Source organism: Muscardinus avellanarius, assembly GCF_963383645.1.
Source record: "Muscardinus avellanarius genome assembly, chromosome: X".
Taxonomy (NCBI): Eukaryota; Metazoa; Chordata; class Mammalia; order Rodentia; family Gliridae; genus Muscardinus; species Muscardinus avellanarius.
Window position 1 is genome coordinate 56,453,474 of NC_137792.1, and position 21,268 is coordinate 56,474,741.

Consider the following 21,268-nt stretch of genomic DNA (forward strand, 5'->3'; position numbering starts at 1 on the left):
AGCTAGCAAATTCAGCATACCTCATAAACAGTGAAATACCCTTACAGATGTTTGCCTATGAAATTATCAACTACAGAAGGTACTTTGCTAGGAAACACAATCTGTTCAACATCAAATCAAAGAGAACTGTGCTATCTGCATTTTAGTCTGTAGAAAAGATTTAATTTATAGTTTGTTGACATTTTACATAAGTCTTTCTATGAACAAATAAATCATATTATCGAAGAATAAATAATCATTCAACATCTACTCTTAGCTAGAAGCATTTAGATAGAGCATGCTCTACTTTGGTTTAACTCCTCTGGAAATGATGATTCTATGACCCATAAAACTCTGTGGCGCTCAGAAAAGAAACTGGTGGAGGTGCCCATATTACTACATATGAACAGCCTTGGAATTCCTCATATAACATATGAACTGTAACTTCAAAATGCCATTACTTGAGCCAGAGCTATTATTATTTTTTATTTCTGTCTGCACTCAAAAGTAGCTTGACTCTAAAGAGTAAATGGCATGCTGACAGAAGGAAGTACACAAGCTGGGTTGCACCACACAAATTGCTGCTTTTAAGATTCTGATAAATTTATAACAAACAATAATAAGTTTAATAAGTTGAAAAGATATCAGAATTTATTCAACGTGGAGGGAAGCTGTTGTAGAATGGTGAATTCTGGTTTGAAACGATTACTGAAACCAGGGATGGTGGCACACACTTGTAATCCCAGCATTCAGGAGGCTGAGGTAGGAGGATGGCGGTTCGTGAACAACCTCAGCTACTATTTAGTGAGGTCCTTTGTAACTCAATGATACTCTGTTTCAAACATAAAAAAGGACTAAGAAATAGGGCTGGGGTGTGCAGCTTAGAGGTAGAATGCCCTTGGATTCTACCCCAGTACCATAAATAAATAAATAAATAAATAAATAAATAAATAAATAACTGAAATTATTTTGCAATAATTGAATTTGTGCAAATTGAGAAAAATGGCAGCTAAAGTTAATTATTTGTTGATGTCATTATAATGTTAAGCAAAAAGTGGACTGCAGCTAGTCAAATAAGGAGGAATTCAGGTAAATAAACAGGACCAGGATATATGGATAGCCTGATGATTGTCAGAGACCTGATGACTTGTGACCTGAGCATATAATCTTGCCTCTCCAGGGCTTCAATTTTTCTTATTCTACAAAGTAAGAGTAACAATACAATCCTTGAGGGTTGTTGCAAAATTTCAAATCCATAAGAACTTAATGCTTAAGAACTCATTCTTAAGAACTGTGACTAGTCTATAGAAAATGACCTATTAATAAAAAATTATTACTAGTAGCACTAAATTTGTCATTGTTGTCTTTATTATTATTTAAATGAGATTTTAAAATATTAACAATTGGCAAGAAATAATTTCTAAGACCTGCTCAAATTATATTGGTCTTATACTATTCTTAAAATTGTTAGAAATGTTAACTATTACCTGAAGCATTATTTTTAATCAAGAGATTCTCCCAAATGTACATGATTTGCATTCACACACATATCAAAATCAAGAGAGGAGGGAATGCGGTGGGTATTGGGGAAGGGCTAAATGAGTGACATGTGCAAATATGCCTCTACAATCTTGTACCCCATTAAAATGTGTGACTACAGCCAGATGTGGTGCATGATTATAGTCCAAGCATTCAGGAGGCTGAAGCAGGAGGATCGAGGTTCACAGTCAGCCTCAGCTACTTAGTGAGTCCCTTTGCAACTCAGTGAGACCCTGTTTCAAAATAAATAATAAAAAATTGGGCTAAGGGTGCAGCTCAGAGGTAAAATGCCCCTGAATTCCATCCCCAGTACCACAAAAAAAGAAGACCAAAACAAAATAAAGAATAAAACATAGGGCAGGGAGTGTAGCTCAAATATCAAATGCCCCTACGTTTCAATCCTCAGGCCTGCAAAACATATATATGACTACAATGCACAAATAAAAATAGAGATTCTCAGTGTAGACTTGTGGTAGGATGGCTGACAGTTGAATGTAGTGCAAAGATCACTAGATTTAGAAGGCAAAAACCATGTTCTATTCCCGTAAATATAATATGTGGTGCATTATAATGATAAATCATGGTGTGGTTCAAAGTGATACAGACAACCACACATGTAATATTTGGTGTGTTTCTCTCTGGATCTCACCCCACTCTTTCTACATGTTAGTGATATTGGTAATGATATCTTCATATATGGACATAGCACTATTTTAACTGTTACCTTCATCTGTTTTCCTTTATCCCCTCTGGTCAGAAAAACACTAATCCCTTTTCACTATTCTACTTGTCTCTCCATTTTTCTGAAGACCCCTTTGTTTCCTATTTTCCCTCTAACTTCCAATATGAGAGAAAATATATAGCTCTTCATGTTCTGAGACTGACCTAACTCAGCATAGTCTCAAGCTTCATCCATTTTCCTACAAAAAACATAATTTTGTTCTTCTTTATGGCTGAGTAAAATTCCATTGTGTGTCTAGACCACATTTTCTCTGCCCATTAAAGTGTTGAGAGACACCTATATTAGTTACCATAATTTAGATATTGTGACTTGTGCTGCTATAAGCATGCTCTTTTTCTACTTCTTCCACATACTAGCCCTAGGCTTGGTTGTAGGTCACCTAACCTCTATGGATTTTGTTTATCTGAACTAATAAGGAACCATCTTACTTCCTACAATCAAAATAATATAATGAGATTAAAGTGCTTTATTAGGAGTTACATGCATAGAAAATAAGGTTTGCCTATCATTTTGCATTAGCCTGAGGAGAAGAAAAGTGCTGAAGGATCAGACCAGGTGAGTTTCAGCAGATTACTAGAACCAGAAATACAAAGAAAGAGAAGTGGAAGCACTGACCTAAAGTGAGGCTAAGATCACTGTTAGAGAAATACTAAGAGGGGCTTTCAAATAAAGCCAACTGGTTTGAATTTGAGCAACATTTGAGAAAGGGTTCAAAATAAAATGCATGAGGCAAAAGTATTTCCATTGGCTAGGGGGCTGAAAGGCTGAGAGTGCAGGAAGGCTAGTTGCGTTGTACTTGGTTAATAAAAAAAAAAATGTCTGGCCCAGTGTGTGAGGAACTGGGTTTGCCTGTGTTTTCTTGCCAAACAGTGGAGGGGGAAAGAGGGATGAGTGGAGGTGGAAAAGTTCAGAAAGCAAATAGACTAAGATTTCCATGTGCATATGTGTTCATTTTCAAGATTCTTACAATGTAGGCAGATAGTGAGATAGAAAGGGGGTGATAAGCCACTGGTTTTTAGCTTGATGGATGAAAATTCATACTTCTTGGAAGGGAGGGAATCTCACAAGCAATTTGAAGGCTCCTCTCCCTCTTCCTGGAGCAAGTGCCCCCTCCTCTGCATAGCTCCATTTCAGTGACATGACCTTACTCTTGACTCTTCCTAGTTTGAAAAGCACTAATAGGTTCAGGAAGAGGTAGAAAGAAAGGGACATAGAACTTTCACTGAGAATGGGGCAGGTAGAATATGAGGCAACAGAATTACAATGGAATCCTCCACAGGTCTCCAAAGACCTCAAACCACTGGGAAAGTGAAACAAAATGTCCAGCAAGCAAACTTTGTTGTGGCACACAATATGGTATTTAAATTTAGCAATTTGGAGGGGATATAAAATGGCACCTGAGGGACACAGCACTTCTCAGTAGCTGAAATAAGTAAAGTTCAAATACTTAGAAGGCAGTGTCTTAACCAACAAAATAAATATATCCCAGGAACAAAACAGATCCAGGTATATTGGCAGAAGGAATCCAGAAACCCTGAACTTGAGATTCACTGCATTAAAAAGAAGAAGAAGAAAGTTCAGGCATCAGACCTGCTGCAGAGACTACCGGGCCGCCCGCCTGCGCCAGTGCGGGCTGCCGTCCCAAACTGCATTCCCTAGTCCTGACTAATACCACTGTGGCAAAATAACCCAAGAGATTTAAAACAGTCATAGAGCCTCATCTTAAGCAGCAAGCGGCACCCACACCGGAATCCCGTGTGCTCACTAAAGACGGGTCCACAAAGGCATAGTGAGTCCCGAGCAGACACCTGGATCAAGGAAGCCAGATACCTGAGTGCGTCCAGGGAAGCTGTGGGTCTTAGCGTGTGCCCCAGGTCCAGCACTGGCCCTGGGCATCTGTCCTCCTCCCCAGAACCTAGCACTGTCCTTGTGTGCCCTGTCTGTGCCCCAGGACCCCAGCTAGTTGCCTGTGCCTGCGCCACCCCCACAACTAATCTCGGCGCTCACCTTGTGCACCTAGACCTCACAAGCTGCTGGAGCCCAAGAACTTACCTTGCCAGCCTGGCCTGCTTCCCTGGCAGCCAAAGCTCTGTGTGCCTGTGAGATTTCCTCGGGCCCCCATCCCACGCACTGGCCCAGCACCAGCATGTATGCCCGCCGCACACCCTGGACCCTAGTGCTTCTGTCGTATGCCCCGTCTGAGCCAGAGACTAATACAGGACCCTGCACTGCACCTGCATCCCTGGACCTGTGTGCACCCACTCTGCACCCCTGGCCCATTGCTGGGTGTCTCCACCCACCCTGAAGCTGGAGACTCAGTTCTAAGCTAGAACACAGCCCTGTGCATCCTGGTGGACTCCAGGACCAGGCACTAGGCATCTGTGCCCACCCACGCCAGGGTCCAGTAATAGCAGTGCACCCAGCCTGCACTCTGGAAACTGGCAGTACTCTGGCAGTAGTGTGTGTGTTCAGGGACCAGCAACCCTTTGCCCAGGGTGCATCTTGGGACCACACGGGCTAGCCCAGTTAGAATTTCCAGAGACACAGGAAAATTTATCTAGATGCAATACCTGTGCAGGGCCTCAGGGAGAGGTTCCAAGTCTACTTTGGACATCCTCCACCCCTGCTGTAGGAAAGCACAGGCCTGAGTCTAGGGTGCTGAGTGCAGAGGCACTGAATACAGTTTGGAAGTACACAGAAACTGGGAATTGTACAGAATTTATTAACAGTGACACCAGACATCCTGACACCTAAACCCAAAGCAGTCAAAGGAAAGAAAGGTGTCCTAACACCCAGAGAGTGACTTAAGAAGATGAAAATAGAGTATAGAGAAAATTAAGAGACATTGGATTATATTCTGAAAGCTACCACAGCAATCAGACATTCAAATATTATATGGACCTGACCCCATATTCATAAATAAGTAGGACTGTTTTTTTCTTTTGCTGTTAATGTTTTGTTTTGTTTTTATTTTGATTTTGTTTTATTATGGTTGTTGCTATTTTGTTTTTTCCTCATCCTTCTTTTACTTTTACTTGTTTTTTATATATATTTGATAGTTTGCTTTGTTTTCTGGCTTCACACAGTCACTAGTCCCTTTTATTTTATTCCTGTCCTTTTTTCCTCTTTCTTCCTCTTTCTTTTCTTTTTTTCTTTTTTCTCCTTTGGTTTGTTTCTTTCTTTGATTATATAATAGTCTTGGTATCTTGTGTTGATATTTTATTTATGTTTGTTTGCTCCTTCCCATACCTCTCTTACAAACTTCCCCACACTAACCTCTCTACTCTTTTCCCCAAAAACTTTTTTCCCATAATATACCTCCTTGTTTAATACTCAAAGTATTTCATATCTCCATACTTACTCTACTAAACACAAGACTCCTAGTAATTAACTCTCTCCCATTCTCAGCAAGATATTACCTATCATACTTAAAGTGTTCCTCAACCTAAACATATCCTCTACCTAATCTGACTCCTTTACCAATCACCCCAGCTCCTCCCCGATCACCCAACCCTCAACACTGGAAAAGCACTGATGACCTGCCAATACCTCTAAAGTCCTAATACTAAGATTGGACTAAACATAATACAAACGATGGGTAGAAATCAGAAAAACAGGATGGAGGACACTGAAAATACAAGAACCAGGAATAATGAAGAGACAACAGAAATCACAAATACTGACCTACAAGAAATGCAAGAAGGGGAGTTCAGAATCTGGATCTACAATATGATTAAAGGCTTTAATACAAGTCTACAGGAAATGAAAGAGGAAATTGAAACACTAAGAAAGAATCAAAAAGAGGTCTGGAATGAAATGAAAGAGGCAATAAGTGAAATGACGACAGCAATAGAAAGCAATTCTGGAAGATTAGATGAAATGGAAAGTAGAATATCAGTGTTATAAAACAGTTCATTCAAAACCAAAAACACAGTCAACAGCATACAGATGTCAGTACAGCAACAAAACCTAAGCATCCAGAAACTATGGGACAATATGAAGCATCCTAACTTATGGATAAAAGGCATTGAAGAAGGGATAGAATTACAGACCAAGGGAATCCATAATCTCTTCAAAGAAATAAATACAAAGAATTACAAATATGGAAAGAGACTTGGATCTTCATGTTTAGGAGACATAGAGAACACCACTAAGACAAGATCAAAGAACATCCCTACATCATATAATAATCAAAATGACCAACATAGAAGTCAAGGAAAGAATCTTAAAAGCAGTGAGAACAAAAGGACGAGTAACATATAGAGGCAAAACAATAAGAATCACTCCAGACTACACATTCCAGGTCATGAATGCCAGTAAAGACTGGTGTGATGTGATCCAGACTCTGAAAGAAAACAACTTCCAACCAAAACTGCTATGTCCAGGAAAACTATTATTCAACACAGATGGAGAAACAAAAGTATTTCAGGATATGCAGAACCTCAAAAAATTCATGAATTCTAAGCCAACAATAGAGAAAATACTTAAAGAAATAAACCATAAAGAAGAAAAATGAAGCAGACTCCAGAACCAGAGAAGAGATAAAGTTGATCAGCAGGGCATCTAAATACAAAAAATCAATACTATATCCAACAGAAGATAGAAAACAAAATGACAGGAAATAAACAACACATTTCAATAACACTGAATGTCAAAGGACTTAACTCTCCAATCAAAAGACACAGACTGGCAATGTTGATTAAAAAATATAATCCAAATATATGCTGTTTGTCAGAAATACACCTTACAGCAAAAGACATTCACAGAATTAAAGTGAAAGGATGGAAAAAGATATATCATGCCAATGGGGACCAAAAATGGGGAGGAGTAGCAACACTGATAACCAACAAAACAGACTTTAAGCTAAAACATATCAGAAGAGACAAAAAAGGGCACTTCCTTTTATTAAAAGGAACAATCCACCAAGAAGATATAATGATAATAAATGTTTATGCCCCTAATGTGGGTGCAGCCACATTTGTACAACAAACCCTCTTGGACATAAGATCTCAAATAGATCCAAATACAATAATAGTGGGAGACTTCAATACAGCTCTCAGGCCAATAGATAGACCTTCAAGGCAAAAGATGAGTAAAGACTCTGCAGAACTGACGAAAACTATAAATCAAATGGACTTAATAGACATATTCAACCAGGAAAAACAGAATACACATTCTTCGCAGCAGCCCATGGCACCTTCTCCAAAATAGATCACATTCTGGGGCACAAAGAAAGCACCAGCAAATTCAAAAGATGTAATATAATTCCCTGCATATTTTCAGACCATAATGGAATGAAAATAGAAATCAACAACAGAAACCCAAAATAAACAATTTAAATACATGGGGATTGAATGATACACTCTTGAACCATGAGTGGGTAAGATCGTAAAATAGGGGATAAATAAAGAAATTTATGGAATTAAATGAAAATAGAGAAACAACTTACCAAAATCTATGGGACACTTTGAAGGCAGTGTTGAGAGGAAAGTTCATAGCATTGAGTACCCACATAAAAAGAACAGAAAGCCACCAAGCAAACAACCTAATGACACAACTCAAAGACCTAGAAAGACTGCAACAGTATAATCCCAAAGCCATCATAAGGCAAGAAATTATTAAAATCAGAGCAGAAATAAATGAAATAGAGAACAAAAAAAAAAAACAATTCAAAGAATCAACAAAACAAAAAGCTGGTTCTTTGAGATTAATAGGATTGACAAACCCCTGGCAAACCTAATCAAAAGAAAAAGAGAATCAAATCAAATTATTAGAATCAGAAATGAAAAAGGAGGCATCACCACAGACAGAAGGGTAATTCAAAGGATTATTAGAAACTATTTTGAGAATCTATACTCCAACAGACTGGAAAACATGGAAGAAATCAATAGATTTCTAAGCACATATAACCTACCTAAACTGAACTAAGAAGACATAGCAAATGTAAACCAACCAATAGCAAACAAAGAAATAGAAACAGCAATCAAAATTCTGCCAACAAAGAAAAGCCCAGGCGCGGACGGGTTCCCAACTGAATTCTATAAAAATTTTAGTGAAGAACTCATACCAATACTTCACAACTTGTTCTGGGAAATTGAAAGACATGGAATTCTTCCTAATTCCTTCTATGAGGCCAGTATCACATTAATCCCCAAACCAAATAAAGATACTTCAAGAAAGGAAAATTACAGACCAATATCCTTAATGAACATATACGAAAAAATTCTAAACAAAATACTAGCTATACACATTCAAAACCATATCAAGAGAATTTTACACCATGACCAAGTTGGTTTCATCCTAGAAAATCAAAGCTGGTTCAACATACACACATCAATACATGTTATTCACCACATAAATAGAACTAAGAACAAAAACCACATGATGATTTCAATATATGCTAAAAAAGCATTTGACAAAATCCAGCACCCATTTATGTTAAAAACACTGCAGAAAACTGGAATAGAAGGAACATATTTTCACATCATTAAGGCTATATACAAGAAACCCAAAGCCAACATCATTTTGAATGGAGAAAAAATGCAAGAATTCCCTTTAAAATCAGGCACAAAACAAGGATGCCCATTATCATCTCTCTTTTTCAATATAGTCCTTGAGACTCTTGCCACAGCAATAAGACAAGAAAAGGAAATCAAAGGAATTCAAATAGGAAGAGAGGAGCTAAAACTATCCTTATTTGCAGATGATATGATTCTTTATCTAGAAGATCCAATGAACTCAAGCAAAAGACTTCTGGAGTTGATTAACCAATTCAGCAAAGTTGCAGGATACAAAATCAACCTAAAGCAATCAGTTGCTTTTCTTTATGCCAACAATGAATCCACAACAAAAAAAAATGAAGAAAACTATTCCATTTACTATAACCTCTAAACAAATAACATTCCTAGAAATAAACCTAACCAAAGATGTAAAAGACTTCTACAGAGAAAACTACAAAACATTAAAGAAAGAAATTGAAGAAGACCTTGGAAGATGGAAAGATCTCCCTTGCTCATGGATAGGCAGAATTAATATCATCAAAAAGTGGCCAACATGTGCTTTATCCATAGAATCTCATCTCTGATCAGAGTCCTATGACTCATCTCTAATAGTCAACTGAAATGTGCCTGGCCTAAAAAAAGATGCAGAAACATTCAGAAGAGGTGAACTTGGGTGGTAAACAACATTCTGCACTTTACTATACCTTTGGATGCATTTCTACAGGGCTTTCTTCAAGTACTGGCCTGTATAGAAGGCACTTATTTGGGAAACAGGAGTATTATGTATCTGTGTAAATTTGGTAAGTGAGAAAAGGGGTTGCTAACATTTCACTGCACACACATTGTATTCATTCATAGATAGAAAGCCTGCATGGTTTTTCACATGGTTATACTGGTCATTATTTACCATAATAATGAACATTTATGTATGACTTAGCATCTTATAAGATATTAGGGCTAGTATTACTATCCTTTATTTAACAGACAAGAAAGACAAATTCAGAAAGATGAAGTCATCTGTTTAAAGACACGTAAGGAACAAATATTAAAGGCAGGACAGAAACTCACTCCCATGACTCTGACTCATACAAAACTAGATTGCCTTATGAAGCCAATGGCCAGAGATAGCAGACAGACATATATTTTCTGGCTTGATTTTGTTTTTCCATTTACTTTGTTTACTTTTGGAGAAGTTTTCCCTTCATGCTGTTCCTACACATACATTAAATCCTGAAAGTAACATTACCCACCACACACCATCATTTGTAAGTCTCTCCTCCTCTCCCCCCTCCTGCCTATCTCCCAGATATCATCACACCATGTTTGGCCACAATCTCTACAATGTTGCATCAACAGTATATTGAGAGGGAACAGTAAGTTTCTCTTGAGATTCTGGAGATCAAAGAGTTAAATATTTATGATATGTTCCTTGAATAAGGAAACTTTCCTAAAGAAGGTGGTGAGTTTCTGTCTAGGACTCAAAAGGAAAACTGAAAGCTGGGAGTGATGGTGCATGCTGGTAATCCCAGCATTTCGGAGGCTGAGACAGGAGGATCCCAGTCTCAGCTACCTAGTGAGGCCCTTTGCAACTCATTGAGAATCTGTTTTAAAGAAAATATATGGCTGAGAGTGTAGCTTGGAGGTAGAATGCCCCTGGGTTCCATTCCTAGTACCACAAAAAAAGAAAGAAAGAAAAACTGAGATGAATGCAGGGAATGAACGGATTCTTAGTGATATTAGAGCATGGAGAGAGAACAGGAAAGAAATGAGGCAGGTGATATAAGCAGAAGGGCATTGAAGTGGAATGCAAGGATTTCTCACCATGATACTCCTTGAAACAGACCAGTAATTACTATAAACAGTGTAAGCAAATAGATTGCTTCATTATTAAAAGGCACAGAAAATAAGGTTTAAACTCACCCGCAAGATTTCCTCAACACAGCTTGGATCACTGGGCAGGCTTACCTAAAACAAACAGAAAAATAATTAAACACCATCTAGTTATTCTCAGAGAAGCTTATTGTAAAATAGTTTATAGGAGAAATTATAAAGAAAGAAATTCTAGCTATTGAGATTGTTTTTTTTTCTATTAAGCACAAAGCAGTGCATGTTGTAAATGGCCAGTTTTCTCTCTCCCTCTTTCCTTCCTTCCTTCCTTTCTTCCTTGCTTTTTTCCTACCTTCCTTCCTTCCTCTCTTATTTCTTTTCTTCTTTCTTGGTATTGGGGATTGAACTTAGAGGAATTCAATCACTTAGCTACATACTTAGCCCTTTTTTCATTTTGAAACAAGGTCTTGCTAAACTGCTGAGGATCTCTTTAAGTTGCTGAGGAGGGCCTCAAATCTGTGGTCCTCCTATCTCAGCCTTACAAATACTAGGATTACAGTCATGTGCCACCATGCCTTACTGTGCAAGGTACATAAAGAAAGCAACTTCTTTTTCTGTCACTGATCAGCTGTGGAACCCTAACCTAACTTTCCTCTCTCTAGAGGGAGCTAGATCTCATAATTTCTTGCAAGTTCAATATTTTATTCATTTTAAAAATAAGGTCTAGCCAAGCATGGTGGCACATGCTTGCAATCCCAACATTAGTGAAGTGGAGACAGGAGGATCACGGTTCGAGGACAGTCTCAGCTACTTAGCGAGGCTCTTTAGAATTTAGTAAGAACCTGTTTCAAAATAAAGAATAAAAAATTGGGCTGGGAGTGTAGCTCAGAAGTCGAATGCCCCTGGGTTCCATCCCCAGTACTGCAAGAATAAATAAATAAAATAAGGACTATATATATATAACATATTTCTGATTAAGTCAAGTATTCTTTAAATAGGGAGTCAAATGGAATAATGCTATTTTTACTCAAAACACAAAGACTAAACTCCTGTGTGTATTTCATGCTTTCCTTGTCACTTAGAATCTCAGGTGTAGAGCAAGTGAATCCCAGGAACCATCTTTCCCAGTGTGATACCTTCCTAATCAATTAAACTTCAAGCCACTAGAAGAAATGTACTGAAGACTTCCTCCATGTCAAGTACATGAGCTCCATAATCAGTGAAAACAAGAAGTCAAATAACTAAAGAAGACACTCACTACAAGGTGGTGCATGATGGGAGAACAACCACCTGGAAAAATGTCTGTCAATCATTACTTCACTTGTGAACCTTATAAGCATCCCTGACATTCTTAGCTTTTCAAACCTTCACCCTCTGGAACATTGAAATCTTATCCTTTTCACTCTCTCATTTCTTCCAGTTAGGAGAATAGCAGGTCTTTCTCACGTTTTTGGGAGATGAAAAGCTGGTTCTGTGAAGAGAGGATTGCCATATCATCAACATGCCCCAAGCCTCTGGTGAGGGCAACTTGTTGCTCTCAATTTGCAGTATGAGCTCAACTAAATTTGGGAAAATGGGAAATCAACTATGACACTAGATTTTCTCAATATAAAGATTATGCTTTAAATATGGCAAATCTTCAACTAATATTAAATTCACTATTGTATGCACATTAACTTAAATGCACATTTATTGAATACTTTATACATGTAAGGGTTACTGTTCCAGAGAGCATAAAATCCCAAGTAGAGGAGGCAAGCTGAGACAGAGTCACCAATAGCAAGGGACTTTACATCCTGGATTACTCAGTTCAGTTCCAGTTTTCACTTGTTATCCTAGTTTATTTACTGATATTATCCCTTTTTATCTTCAAAAACACTCCAGTTTAAATTACAAGTCATATAGTTGTTCTTTCAATAATGCTAATTGAAACAGAAACAACATAGGAAAGAAACAAGATTCCAAGAAAGAATACAGGTAGAAAAAACAAGAAAGACTCAAAAATTAGGCTTGAAACACATTGTAAAGAACCTTAAATTAGGGCTGGAGATGTAGATAGTGGTAGAATTCTTGTATAGTATAAATGAGGCCCTGGGTTCCATCCCAAATACTGAAACATCAAAAATAAGCTTAAATTATATGTTTTGAATAGGGAACTCAGGAATTTGGCCTAGCACAATTCATTCATACATTCAACAAATACCTTTTGAAGGTTTACTACTATGTGCCTGGCTAGTGCTGAGTAGAGATACAATAGGAAGCAAAAAAAAAGACTTAATTTTCCATAGTTAACACAGAAATATAACTGTGCTTAAGTGCTACAAAGGAGATCATTTTATGGACACTAGTTCTGAAAAATTAAATATTCTATGTATGGATAAGTGGGAGAAATGCTGCAATACACATTTCCATCTTGAAAAACCCATGATGCAAATCAAAGGCAGTGAGACACCTGTCTTCTTGTTTTATTTTTTTTAATAAATCACAAGCTTTGTTTCTTAATAGCTCATTTTATTTTACTGGGAAAACCATCCCTTCACATTGTCTTGTATCTTGACACAGATTTGTTCAACTTACCCATGACAGAGTTTTGAATAGGTGTGAAAGGCAGATCCTTGCACATCAGGAAAGTTGTGTTACTGTTACAATACATCCTGATGGATGTGGAACACCAGAGTAACTTGCTATACATAGCACCAACATCCCCAACCTCAGCCCTGTCTGCCTTTTCCACCAATCAACTCTGAGACACCATAAACCCTAAGAGTTCCCATTCAGCTGAGTACAACGGGGGTAGACACAGAAGGCACCACACTTGTCAGCTCTGTGATCAAGTACGGTAGGTGACCATGTTCAGAAAAAGTGATTTTTTTTAGTACTGGGGATGGAACCCAGGGGCACCTCTGAGCTAGATCCCCAGCCCTATATTTATTCTTTATTTTGAAACAGGGTCTCACTAAGTAGCTGAGGCTGGCCACGAACTTGTGATCCTACTGTCTCAGCCTCTCGAGTACTGGGATTACAAGTATGTGCCACCACCCTAGCTGAAACAAGTGATTTTTTTTTAAAAGAAGCTTTAACAAGAACAATAACGACATCTGAATTTAAATCCACAAAAAAAAGTGCTACTGAGGGAAAACAAATCTTAGTCTATGTTCTGCAAGTGCCCATAAAGAGGGATGGGGACGACCCTGAATACAAGAGCTTCAGCCTGGCGCAGGGATGCTGGTGAGGCTCAGGCAGGCGCAGGTGCTGTCTCACCGACCACTTGACCGGCGGGTGCTCCATCACAGGGTGCTCAGTGTGTTATAATTGTCCTTAAAGCTCTTCAGTTCCAGGGAGTGCTTAGAGCGTTTGCTCTTCTGGCTGGATGGGAGGTAGGTCACCTGGATGGTGGTTGAGGACACCTCAGGGGACTGAGTGAGGTCTTTGGCTGCCTACTGGTGCTGTCGCTGGGAGCTCCCCATTCGTGCTTTGACCACAGTGGCCAGCTCACTCAGGGCCTCCTATTAACGCAGGTATTCACTCTGGCCAAAGACCTCTCTCCCATAGTGGGCCGTCTCATAGCCATCCATAAGGGTGTCCATGAAGGCCTTCCGCACACCCTTGAAACGAGTAGTAGTGTTTCGCAGATCTAGCAAGTAGGAGCAGAAATTCTTGCCCATTAAGGAACAAGGGTGCCGGCCTTCAGCATGGAATGGGATCTCAGAGGCACAGATAGCATCCAGAGCCTTCATCCTGTCAGATAGTTATAGCAACTTTGGTTTCCTTGGGTATCCAGTTGCAGCAGTCTTGCATTATCATCTGCAAGGAGCTGGGGCTCATACTTGATGTCCTGAACCCTGGACAGTCGAATATAAATCTCTTCTTTCAAGTTCTTGGGGGCATTGTGTCCCACAAGGACATGTGGTCCCCTCCTAGATTTCATTGCAAAGTGCATGATTTGCCTCTTCACAAAAATAAATAGCAGTACAAATACCAGGCTCCTGTAGGCCATCACCAGCACGACATTCACCCCAGACAGCCAGTTACTGCCAGAGGCCATGGCCTCCCTCCCTGCTGGCATGTCTGTCTGGGTTTTCCCGCTGCCCTGTCTCGTTATCCCAGGTTCGCTGAAGCAATGGCACTTAGGCTCCTTGGCGCTCCCGGGGCATTTTCTTTTGGGGAACGACCAAGTGAGACCTGGCCATAAAACATGGCGGATGGGTCTGTCTTCTTGTTTCAATGCAGCACATTCTCAACTGGCTTGATCCTTGAATTATTGGGTGTTTAGTTTTAGATTTTGTTTTTGAATAAACAACCATTGTCATTCCATATAATGTGTATTAGCTGTACATGCAATGGGATATTTCATTTTAGCATATTATGGGATTATAGAACTCTATTCGTAATTCTTAACAGCAAATAAAATCTCATTCCATTTCTCAGTGATCCAGCAACTATATTTTCCAAGATAATTTTGAAACTTCTAAAAAATTCCTGCCACCAACATTAAGGTGAAAATGATTGTTAAGAGCTTAAAACTCCAATATCATTGTGGCATTTCATCAGCGAAGGCTGCTTAGGCTAAACATGTATGGCTCAGTTTCATAAAAAGGATTCTGTTCTCCTATTCCACATGAGCACATCAATGTTAATTTTGAAATTAAGGAGGAAAAATCTCAGTAATTCCCACAAACAGCAAAAGCATTTGCCTGTGTGTCAAAAGAGTTTAGTAGTAATCTTGACTCTATCACATTTTTATAGAACGTTGAAACTTGACTCCTCTAAGTTTCAGTTTTCCCAAGTATAAAATAGTAGTAGTAGTAGTAGTAGTAGTAGTAGTAGTAGTATTGTAGTAGTAAAATAATAATAATAATAATAATAATAATAACTATAATAACAATACATATATCTTTCAAATCTCAGTTTCTGTGAATATCAAATGAAGCAAAGTGATGTGACTATGTTTTGGAACCTGCAAAACTGCACACATTTAGGTGATTAACCTTTTTTCTGTTAGTCTCCTTTCTTCTATTACTAAAAGTTCAGTTTTATTGGTTTTTCAAGTGAAGAGCTGACTTATTCTTCCCTGCTGCAAATATCATCTCAACATTTGAAATATAAAATGCCCATTTCTTTATGGAAGGTAATTCTGCCTAAAAGGAAAGGGTTGTAGACTCTGGGGCTTTGGAAATCTAATAATGATGGTCAGAGTCAGTAGTACTCAGAATTGAGAAGAACTCTATGGATAGGAACAGTCAAATCAACATGTATCCACATTCCATGTTCGGATATTTCTATTTTTTAGAAATGACTGGAACTCAACATCCTCATGAAGTCACTGGTTATGCAAATTCATCTAGTCTAGCCCCACAGCTGGTTTCTCTGTGAGATAACTCCATTGGAGCTGCAGGTGCTTCTTAATTAACAAGCAAATATTTCCTACATGCCCAGAACAGTATTGGGCATGGGGGTTTGGTAAACAAATAACTCTGTGACCTGGCCTCTTTCTCTCTGAGTTTCATGTCTAGAAGGACAGGAAAACAAACAATTAAAGACCCACTGGGACACACATTGTAAGGTATTCTGACAAGGGTAATAAGATCCTGTTCATTTGCAGCACCTATTCATCAGTTCCCCCATTTATTTCTTTAGACGACAATTCCTGATTGAGCTCACACTGTGCTGCAGATGGTGCCAAGAGAGAAGGCTTAAAGACACTTAAGACATCACTTCTGCCATCAGGACTCCACGTAAATAGGGGAAATAACATTTACAGGGGAAACAGACAATAGGAAACAAAAAAGTCCCATTAAGGTGCCAAGGAAAGAGTACCTACTAGGTTCACAGACAGAGCCATGTTGGAAAGACTCTCCCAGCCACTGAGATCCCCACTGTAGTCCTCACTCCATATGGAAGTGTGTGGCCAAGGTTTCAACATGGCTGAGAAGTGGCAGGGCCACCTGGGGCCACTTGAGTCTCTGAGCCCCTGCTGCTCCATTCTGGGGGCACTCTGCACAATGGAAGAAAACGTAACCAACGCTGGGTCCTCTTGCACTCTGTCTTTCCCTTCCAGGTGCATACACCCATACCTCTCCCTGGGGTTCTGGAGGAGTCACTCACACAGGTGGGAAATAAAGAGACTGAGAATGAGAACTAGTAGTGGCCCTGGAATTAGAACTGCTGCCCATCAAGTGTTCAAGCTGCTCCTTAATTCCGGAGCCACCTTCTCTTCATTTAAATCCACTCTCGAATATTCACATAGTCCACAAAGCACAAGTTATTCACTCAGAGTAGCGTCCTTCACATATCCTTTCTCCGCCCCTCCTCCCAGAGCAGAAAGCAAGCTTCAAAACCAGGACCGCTACAACAAGACAAGGAGAGGCTGTGGTCTCCCTCGTGGCTCCAGGCAACCCCTCTTGTGCTGGGCAGGGATGTGGTCCTCTGATGGCCAGTGAAGGGAGGTGCATGTTGGGCAGGTGGTGAGTTGAATAAGAGAGCTCACAAGTACCTACCGTAGCTCTCTGCATTTGACAGTGCAGGCTGCCACCCTATGTATCCCCAGAGACCATGCACTTATCGTCTGTCTGGCAAGAAATATGTATCTTATGACATAATCAGGGTACCTTTAAATCATAAAATATTCAATTAACTGCACCAATAATAAAGGAATTGTATAGGATGTTTTAATCATTCTGGAATTAATCAGTTTGGAGCATACTTCTTGACAATAAGGGCAATACAAGATATAAAAAATACCCTGATTATGGTATTGAGAGACATAAGCAGCAGCTCACACTAATAGAAAATGGTGATTAATGTAAAACATTAAAAGAATAATGATCATCATGTGGTTAACCTAGAGGATCTCAATGCATGGCTCTAAAAACATCATTATTAAGGGTTCATGATGAAAGAGGGGTCTTTTTTTTTCTAAGTCATCCCGATGCCATCCTACAATACCTGTCAGTTAAAGCCCCACTATTTCACCTTGACATTGACTTCTGAAAGTAAAACCTAAATAATGCATATTAAATTTCAAATTAAATAATCAGGCCCAGTTAAATAATATCCACGAATGACACTTATAGCAGCTTACAAACTAATTCTGTTTGCATACTTATTAACAAATAACATTTGTCCCCATGATTGATTTATGACACACAGTGCTTCCTACATGGTATTACTAATAAAATGAAAACTCGGGTTATTATATTGTACTACTAAATGAGTTTTCAGTTTTTAAAATTTTTTCGTGGTACTGGGGTTCCTGGAAACCCTTCTACCTCCAGGCTATTCTCCCAGACCTATTTTATACTTTTTTAAAATTTGGAAACAGGGTCTCTAAATCCATCACGACTGGCTTTGAACCTGCATGATCCTCCTATCTCTGCCTCCCAAGTACAGGGATTACATTTTTTAATCCTCATCATTGGCCATTTGTCCAAAACTATGGAGACATTGGCTTGTGAAGTTTGCTTTTGCATGCATTTTGAGATCCCTTTATGTCCCCTCCAGGAAGTTTCAGTTTTTCAAAACATATTTAGAAAACTACAAACTCAGTTCACATTAGAATCTGTCCTTTGTTTCCTGCCTCACCTTAACCTGTCTCTACTATAGTTTGTATTAATGAGTCTGTGATTAAATAGGAAGTTAATATTACATAAGCTGTAGACAAAATTTCTTGGGTAATATAACTTTAATCAAAACAAACATGATTTCATAACAGTTATATGGTACCACAAAACCAGCTCATCTTCGTATTTCATTTTACCACAGCACATGTTTTGGGTGTCCAAAACTTGTTGATATTTAATTAAGATCATCCAAGAACAGAAAGAGAAGGGACATATGTTTTCTCTAATATGCCCAAACTAGTGAGTATTGGGAATACCAGAGGGACTCCAGACAATAGAGGGGAAACCTCAGAAAAGCTAGAATGGAAGGGTAAGAGAGGAAGAGGATGGTGGTTGATTAATGGAGGAGCTACATTAAAATATGTGTAAAAGTATGAATGCAGCATGGTCAAACTGGAAACTCATTGTTGGGAGGGGGAAGAGGAAATGGGGGGAGAAGGCACCAAGCACAGTCGGAATGTATGCAATTTTCAATATGATCCACATAAAATAAGAAAATAAAAAGATAATAAAAGAAAATACTGCTTCTGTCTTATTTTTAAGCAATCCACATGACCAAAACATTCCATGTAAAACAAGCTAATATGCATCATTCCCTCTAAAAATTAAACAAAAACTAGAACATGAAACTCAAAGGAATTCTACATATACCATTTTAAGCCAAATGCAAAAGAATGATCCTTTGTCTAAAATAATGCATGGAAATAAAACTAAAGAGAAAAAGGCGGCAGAGGACTTTCCTTTGTTTGAAAAACAAAATGAGGTTATTTACTATATTTTCTGGAGCCTCCAAGAAGCAGTCTTCTTTGGAGTGCAACAGACTTGGATTCAAATCATAGTTTTGAATTTGAATTCGTCTTGTAAACTTGGGAAAACCTCTTGAAACTCTATGCCTCCATTTTCCTTTCTTTTAGAAATGCATATCTAGGATTCTTGTGAGATTGAAGTGTAGTGAGGCTTATGGAGTACCTTAGCCCAGTAGTGGGTACATGTTAAGTTTCCATCAGTACCTTCTATTCTAAGACTGCTGAAAGGCCCTTGGAAAAGCTTTAGCACTCTAAATCTAGGAATCGCTAAGGAAACTCTTTGGTCACTTAGGAACAAGCCCCATGACATCTTATGAATGTCAGTAATTATGAAGTCCTCTTCAGGGTCTCAGTGTATAAAGTGTCTCAGACTGCTGTTCTATCTATTGGTTTTCAATGGAGATGAAAAAGGAGGCTGGAAATGAAACTTGAGAATGTATATCAACAAAGACTAGGGGAGTGGGAAGTAGATAAAATGGTGGAAAGGGAGTGTGAACATTTCTGCTGATTACATTAGGTATGGGAAAACATAAAATGCATATGCAGAAAGGCCCATCATCTGCTGAAAATACCTAATGGCAACTGGAATTTCTTAATTCAGTAGTTTCTGAATAGCCATTAGCTCACTGCTCATTTATTTTTTCTTATAACTAGTTTCTAGAGAAGAATGAATTATAATCACATGAGGGTATATGTTCATGGATTACAGTCTTAGAATAAAATCAGGTACACCTCTAGAAATTACACTATAAGAAATAAAGAACCCCTTTGGAATTGTATAGTTGCCTAAACTACATTTCTCCAGGGAAATCCTGTCTCTGGTCACTTGGACTGATTAATGTGGTCATTTTGGGTGCTGATGTTGCCACTGTCCATACTTGTGTCACAGCAGTTCATTCCCCTCTAACTATATCCCCCAGAGTAAGATACCCACATACAGATTCTTCAGGCTTCTCATCTCCTTTCTTTTTCTGGGCTTAAGCTCTAGGTCTTACCCATTCCTTCTATTTATCTGCCTCCCGTATTCTGTCCCAAGTTGCTTGTCCCTTCTTTACTATGTTCTTCTTTACCTTCTACCTAATCTTGTGGTCTTCCCTAATCCCCACAAACTTGGCCATTGCCTCTTTCTATATATGCCTTTGAATTTTTTGGGCTCAAGGGATACTCTCTTCTTGTCCAAGCCTTAGTATTGCAATCAAGGGCTAGTTAGGATTAAATTCTGAATTCATTTATGATTAAATCCTGCTGCACTATCACTAACATTAATGGCTGCACAATGTGCAGGCCTATCATTTCTTTTAGTAAGAGTCTTTGCAAAAATAGAGATTTACAGTTGTGAAATATGTGGCTATGAACATAGGTACGGATACATTAGTTTGGTAGTATTGCTGGATCATATGGTAGGTTCATTATCATTCTTCTGAAGATCCTCCCTACTGTTTCCCAAACAGATGAATGGATTAAAATATATGGAATATGTACACAATGGAATTTTACTCGGCCATAATAAACAAAATTATTTAATTTTGGGGAAAATGGATTGAACTGAAGAACATTTTGATAAGTGAGATTAGTCAGTCACAAAAGTAAAAAATAAGACGCTTTCCCTAATATTCAGAATCTAGGGAGAAAAAAAGTCATAAGAGTAAGTCTAGACTAAGAAGGAGAAAGCATACATGAGGAAATAAGGTGAACTAAATGAGGGGAATGGGAGAGAGGAAGAGGGAAATTACCTAATGTATATGATGTATATTCACAAACATATCAAAGTCAATCACTAAGTCAAACATGAGAAGGAGCAAGGTGAGGAAATTAGATAGGAATTGGGAAAGGGTTAAATGAGTGATGTGTGCATGTATGTCTCTACCATCTTGTACCCCATTAAGATGTATGACTATAATGTACAAATAAAAAAAGAAATAGTGATTTACAAATTTGAATAAAATAAGGCACTTTCAGAACTAATTCATTATCTTAATATAGAGAAAAGATGTATCATGTACATGATTCCTTTTGAATTATTTCAATTAAAGAGTAAATGTTAGAGTGTTTAGAATTTTCATAGCATCCTTACCTCTCTAATGATCCAATCAAGCTCACAGAGCATACAGCATCCAAACATTTCCAAGCAGTCCTATCACTTTCCAATAGAAAATCTTAAAAAGTAGTGAAAGTAACAACATCATCACAATTAAGAAACAGCTGTTGCATGTCCAAGTTATACCAGCAATTATTTATGTGGTTTGGGACAATTGA

At 38.5% G+C, this 21,268-nt stretch overlaps 1 protein-coding gene and 1 pseudogene across 5 annotated transcripts in view; both read right to left on the bottom strand.

Annotated features, from left to right (window-relative positions):
• The window catches only part of AFF2 (ALF transcription elongation factor 2), a gene marked incomplete at both ends in the record, with an annotated part of 650,103 nt that overhangs the window by 236,318 nt on the left and 392,517 nt on the right, over positions 1-21,268 (bottom strand). For all 4 annotated transcript variants that reach the window (XM_080718539.1, XM_080718538.1, XM_080718537.1 and 1 more), the window contains one exon: positions 10,681-10,725. In XM_080718539.1, coding sequence (XP_080574665.1) covers positions 10,681-10,725 — 45 coding nt within the window. The remainder of the gene's footprint in view (positions 1-10,680; positions 10,726-21,268) is intronic.
• LOC308278642 (protein C1orf43 homolog) lies at positions 13,875-14,632 on the bottom strand (annotated as a pseudogene). Its single transcript has 2 exons — positions 14,567-14,632; positions 13,875-14,464 (listed from the first exon to the last, which is right to left on the bottom strand). The product of its transcript is annotated as a protein C1orf43 homolog (transcript).